This window comes from Temnothorax americanus, unplaced genomic scaffold (genome assembly GCF_048541705.1).
Source record: "Temnothorax americanus isolate GAGA-0224 unplaced genomic scaffold, ASM4854170v1 Scaffold141, whole genome shotgun sequence".
Classification (NCBI taxonomy): Eukaryota; Metazoa; Arthropoda; class Insecta; order Hymenoptera; family Formicidae; genus Temnothorax; species Temnothorax americanus.
Genome location: NW_027509277.1, coordinates 183,857 through 189,892, shown reverse-complemented (window position 1 = coordinate 189,892; position 6,036 = coordinate 183,857). Strand labels below are relative to the sequence as shown.

General features: G+C 36.3%; 1 protein-coding gene across 4 annotated transcripts; it reads left to right on the top strand.

Moving 5' to 3' along the window:
* Positions 1–723: 723 nt before the first annotated feature.
* On the top strand, positions 724–4,288 carry Fuct6 (alpha-(1,6)-fucosyltransferase 8). Of its 4 annotated transcripts, none has more exons than XM_077401392.1 (6): positions 724–863; positions 1,709–1,983; positions 2,117–2,290; positions 2,379–2,597; positions 2,708–2,789; positions 2,861–4,288. In XM_077401392.1, the coding sequence occupies exons 2-6, from the start codon at positions 1,748–1,750 to the stop codon at positions 3,917–3,919; spliced, it is 1,770 nt and encodes a 589-aa protein (XP_077257518.1). In that variant the 5' UTR covers positions 724–863; positions 1,709–1,747; the 3' UTR covers positions 3,920–4,288. The 4 variants fall into 4 exon arrangements, with proteins under 4 accessions (XP_077257518.1, XP_077257517.1, XP_077257519.1 ...); XM_077401391.1 differs by lacking the exon at positions 724–863 and adding an exon at positions 873–1,188; XM_077401393.1 differs by lacking the exon at positions 724–863 and adding an exon at positions 873–1,298.
* The last annotated feature ends 1,748 nt before the right edge of the window (positions 4,289–6,036 follow it).

Genomic DNA, 6,036 nt, shown 5'->3' with positions numbered 1-6,036 from the left:
AAACGGGATTTTGTAGTAACTTACGATAATTTACTCCGCGTAAACGGGTGAATTATTGTACGTTACTACAGAAGTAACGCTCGCGTAAACGTAGTAAAAGTCGTTGACATATAGCACAAAAGAGAACCATAAAATCGTGGACATTAATTTTACAATAAATTTTTTATTTTAGATAGTTAAATTGAATCAATTTAATTACGGGGAGGGAGGGGATTTTACTACTCCAACGAGAACTGGGTTGCGTTCCAAAATTCACTCTGGGTAACCACCAAACGATTCCGCGTCGATTGAGCCGTATGAAAGTCAATTCGATTAATAAATAATGTTTATCCATCAAATTACCGAGCTAACGACACGGAGTCGTACGACCAATGGCGTGAGAGTACGGTTTTATCTATTTCTTAAAAAAAACGATTGACCACCAAACGTTTTAATGACGATATTCGTGACCACCAAACGATTCCGCGTCGATTGAGCCGTATGAAAGTCAATTTGATTGATAAATAATGTTTATCCATCAAATTACCGAGCAACGTCACGGAGTCATGCGACCAATGGCGTGAAAATACGGTTTTTTCTATTTCTTAGGAAAACCATTGACCACCAAACGTTTAAATTACGATATTCGTGACCATCAAACGATTCCGCGTCGAATGAGCTATAAAAAAGTTAAATTGGTTGAAAATTAAAAATTGTCCGGCTAACTTCACACCGGAAATTTTATTTTTATTTTACAGGAAAACGACTAACCACCAAACGATCGGACTAGACTACTAAAGACCACCAAACGACCACCAAGCCACCAATCGATTCCATTTAATAAAAGTTCGATACGTTGAAGTTGTCCGGCCAACTTCATAGAGGTCTGTATTGTAAGGTCGGACAAATCTAGCGAGAAGCGCGCGGCGAACGGCCGACAGTGCCGACACGTAAACCAACGTAACGTGGTAACGTCGTAAACGCGAAAAAGCGATTGGACTGGTTTGCACGAGGAAGCCGAAGCTGCCGAAGATCGAAACCGATAATTGATATCCTACTCGGGCTCCCCCGGACTCGGATGACGTTGGCACGCGCGCGACGACGGTGCCGAGCATCCCGCATATTATATCTGCGCCGTCGGAGATTGCTCGTCTCGCGACGATCTCGGTTATCTTGACAATTGACATTCCTTCTTCCAATCTCGCAACGGTACGTCACGTCGTCTCTCGCACAGTTGTCATCGATTTATTATCCCACCGTTCACGCTACTCGTGTACGTGCATGTCATGCCGGGCAAGAGATGAGCTCGAAAGGCAAAGGTACAGAGGCTGGAACGATCGCATATAGCGAAAGTAATTAACGCCACTCCGTACCGCGCAGCTTAGCTTGTCTGTGTCAAGACTGTCAGGAGATGACACGCGTTTATTTTCCGATTTCCCTGCTTTGCGACGATAATCGGCAGTAACAGTTTCGGCGAGAGCACCACGCGAATTAACGCGAGGATACAATCGAGATATCTAAAGTATTAAAAATCGTTACATGACGATTGACGCGTATATGCGTTTACCTCTGTAGGATCGTGATTCGTGATAATTTCAATAAGCTGCGTATGTCATTTGAGAGTATTGGAGTTACTTCGAGTGAAAATTGTGTGTACAAAGTTTGAAAACAAATCAAGGATCTCTTTTGTGTATGCACATTAATTTTACGTTATTTGTTATATTTTCAGTGTATGTAATGTGACACAAACGGAAACCATCTGTTCAAAATGGCAGCGATTTGTTCCGGACGACCTGGTTGGTTAGGGAAGCTCGGAATAGCATTGCTAGCCACATGGTTTTTGATACTGATTATATCCATCGTTCATATATTCAAGTCCAACTCGTTGTTAAGCCATGATACTGACACTGCCAACAAAGAGAACACTCAACGCCTAACACAAATGGTTAACGACTTTGAAATTCTAAAGAAGCAGAACGATGCATTAAAGAACTTTATATTAGGGTATGTTTGCGTACAGCACATTATGTATATATGTATGTAAAAAAAAAAGGGAAAGTTCAGCAACACTGAAAATGCAAAAATTTGAAACAGAGTACTACGATCTTTTTGTTGTATAGACTAACATAATTTTCAGAGAGGGATCGAAATCTATACAAGGGGACCACTTAGGTTCCGTGCAAGACAAGCTTGAGAAAGCGTCGGTCTATTATGACCTGATAGATCATCAAGATGGATCAAAACATGGTGTTCCCTCTTCAGAATATGAGGAACTGCGACGGCGATTGAGGAACGACGTTCAGGAGATGTGGTAAATATGATAATAACTGATCAGACATTAAAACAAATTATGGTTAACATGTTACATGAAAAATTACGTGCTTAGTTTTACATTACAGGTATTACATTAGCGCCGAGTTGAATAAGTTCAAGAAGCACATTGATGAATTCACATATGATCAAAGAGAAAAGGAAATACAGGATGTGATGAAAAATGCATGGGAGCATAAAAAGTCACTTATAATAAATATCGATAAATTAAAGAAGGCAGATGGTTACGATGAATGGCGGGAAAAAGAAGCAAAAGATTTATCTGATCTAGTTCAGAAACGATTTAGGTAATGCATCTTGCACGATATGATATAATCTATTAAAGTATTTAATATATCAAAATTAAGCTATTTTAGTCTTACTAGCCTAATCTAGCTACCTTATATTTACTTTAAAGGTATCTACAAAATCCTGCTGATTGTAATAAGGCAAAGAAGCTGATATGTAGTTTAAATAAAGGTTGTGGTTTTGGCTGTCAGGTAAGAAAATTAAATTATGATAATCAAGTCGTTAAGTAATGAAATAAAATGAGTGTATTCTTTTTCTGCAGATTCATCACATCACGTACTGCTTTTTAGTGGCTTACGGTACAGAAAGAACATTAGTAATAAAATCTAAAGGGTGGAGATATCACAAAGATGGCTGGGAATCTGTTTTTAAACCCCTCAGCGACACTTGTTTATCTACAACCGGTACTTCACATTCTAATTGGCCTGGAGATTCCTCTAAACAAGTAATATCACTGCCAATTGTAGACAACGTTTATCCTAAACCAAGGTTCCAGCCACCCAGCGTACCTGCAGACTTAGCGCCAAGACTGGAGAAGATTCACGGTCATCCTCTAGTTTGGTGGGTAGGACAAGTGTTAAAATATTTAATGCGACCTCAAGATCATGTAAAGAGAACGCTGGAGAAGGCGAAAGAGAAGCTTGGTTTTAAAAAACCTATCGTCGGTGTTCATGTGCGTAGAACAGACAAAGTAGGCACCGAGGCAGCTTATCATGACATAGATGAATATATGATTAAAGTGGAACAATATTTTGATCAACTTGAAACAAAGCCGGACGTGAAGAGAGTCTTTTTAGCTAGTGATGATCCGAAAGTGATAACAACATCTAGGAAACGTTATCCGAATTACGAAATAATAGGTGATCCAGAAATCGCCGAGACGGCGTCCGTAGCAAAACGATATTCGGATACTTCGTTGCAGGGTATAATTATCGATATCCACCTTCTGTCGGAATGCGATTACTTGGTATGCACGTTCAGTTCTCAAGTATGTCGCGTCGCATATGAGTTGATGCAAACCTTTTACGCAGACGCGTATGATAGATTTACATCCCTCGACGATATATATTATTATGGAGGACAAAATCCACATCCCCATGTAGCTATTTTAGATCATAAGCCGAGGAAGAATGGAGAGTTAGAGCTAAAAGCCGGTGACTTGATCGATGTTTTTGGTAATCATTGGGATGGTTTCTCCAAAGGCTACAATATTAGAACTAGCATGACAGGATTATTTCCTAGTTTCAAAGTTAAAAATCCTGTTGATCCCGTAGATTTCCCCAAATATTCAAATATTCCTCTGTTGGAAAAGGACGATTAAATCAGAATGGTCGAGCCAAGTCATTTTCTGACAAAATGCAGTTCTAAGTAAATTGTTATTTCTTTGGATCAAATTCTTAAGATATTAGCAAAGATAACATTGCACGATGTATATGTTTTGCTATTTGTAAACTACGATGTTAATGCTTGTAAATTGTCACAAATTAGTAAATTGCCTATGACTTGTCAAATAACAGATTATGGGTCACTTCGACCAACGCCGATTCTTTAATCAACGATTAACTCAATCAGCAGTGTCGCCAACAACAAGATATTTGTCGTTGTGTATGTCGTTCTTAACCAATCTTTTCAAATATTATACCACTTCTCTTTAATTTGAATAAAGTTGTTTCGATTTTTATTTAAAATATCTACGAAAACGTGTTTATGTAATAACATGGATAGAATTATTAATTTTTTATTATTTGATGAATATACGAGGGTTATGATCTTCCAATAAGAAGGAATCGACGAAAACCACGTATAATCAGGCCACGTATAAATTATTTAGACATTTTTGATGATGATCATTTTAAAAGAAGATTTGTAATATCAAAACAAAACTTCAATATGACATTAGAAAAAATTTATGTTGAATTACAACATAAAACTAATCGGTATGTATAAATATTTAATACAACAATTTAAAATTATATATAATATAATAAACAAGACAAAATAAGTTTATTTAAAAAAAATAAGACATTAAAAATTTTTATACATACTATTGGAATGCATATATGTACATATATGTCTGTATGTGTTAATAATCTATTTTGTGTTGTTATAATATATAGTATACTATTCACACACACACACACACACACACAGAACTGAGAGAATATTAATTAAAATAAATTAAAATAAACTGACAGAATATATATATGCATTTCCATAGTATGTATACAATTTTTTAATGTTTTATTTTTTTATAATAAACTTATTTTGTGTCTTGTTTATTATATTATATATAATTTTATGTATATAAATATATACAAATATTTATTTAAATATATAAATAAATGTGTGTGTGTGTGTGTGTGTGTGTGTGTGCGTGCGTGCGTGAGTGTGTGTGTGCGTGTGTGCGTGGGTGCGTGCGTGCGTGCGTGCGTGCGTGCGTGCGTGCGTGCGTGCGTGCGTGCGTGCGTGCGTGTGTGTGTGTGTGTGTGTGTGTGTGCGTGTAATAGGAATAATGCCATTCTACCTGTGATCCAATTAATGGTTGCTTTGCGGTTTTATACAACTGGATCATTTTTTATGACTGTTGGTGATTTCTGTGGCATCAGCGAAGTAAGCGCTCATAGTATTGTTCATCGAGTATTTCCTGCCATTGCTGCGTTAAGAAATCAATTTATAAAATTTCCTACTTCACCAGAAGAAATTTGTCGAAATCAGCAAGAAGTTTATCAAACAGCAAAATTTATACGCGTTGGTTGTATGGATTGTACACATGTGAAAATTCAATCATATGGTAAGAATAATGTAATTGCAGGATATATAAACATATATATCCTTGTTTTTTTTTTTTTTTTTTTTTACAAAGTTTCTTTATATTCTATAAGGTGGAGAAACTAGTGAGTTGTACCGTAATAGAAAAGGATTTTTTTCAATAAATGTACAAGTGATTATTAATGCAAGATTGGAAATAATTAACATAGTAGCGCGTTGGCCCGGATCTACACATGATTCTACTATTTTTAATCACTCAAGAATTAAAACATTGTTTGAATTGGGTACATTTGGTAACGGTTTACTCCTTGGGGAGATTCCGGTTATCCAAATTTACCATATTTGATGACTCCGGTGCTAAATCCCACAACACCAGCAGAGCATCTTTATAATGAAGCACAAATTCGAATACGTTCAAAAATTGAAAGATGTTTTGGAATTTGGAAACGAAGATTTGCAGTTTTATCAATTGGAACACGTTTTCATACAGTTAAAAGGGCGTTTCCTGTTATTGTGGCAACAGCTGTTCTGCATAATATTGTTCAACAGAATTTTATTCCAAATCCAATTAATCCCCAGATATACAATAATGCTGTTGCGCAAATGCGATATGTAAATAATGAGATGAATATCAATAATAAAAAAGATTTAATTTTGGAATATTTTAAT

What these genes read in the sequence shown, in the direction of transcription:
- Fuct6 (XM_077401392.1), top strand. Translation starts at nt 1,748, where the DNA reads ATGGCAGCGATTTGTTCCGGACGACCTGGTTGGTTAGGGAAGCTCGGA. An exon ending in AACGACGTTCAGGAGATGTG is followed by an intron (nt 2,291 to 2,378) that starts GTAAATATGATA and finishes TTTACATTACAG; the next exon opens with GTATTACATTAGCGCCGAGT. An exon ending in GTTGTGGTTTTGGCTGTCAG is followed by an intron (nt 2,790 to 2,860) that starts GTAAGAAAATTA and finishes CTTTTTCTGCAG; the next exon opens with ATTCATCACATCACGTACTG.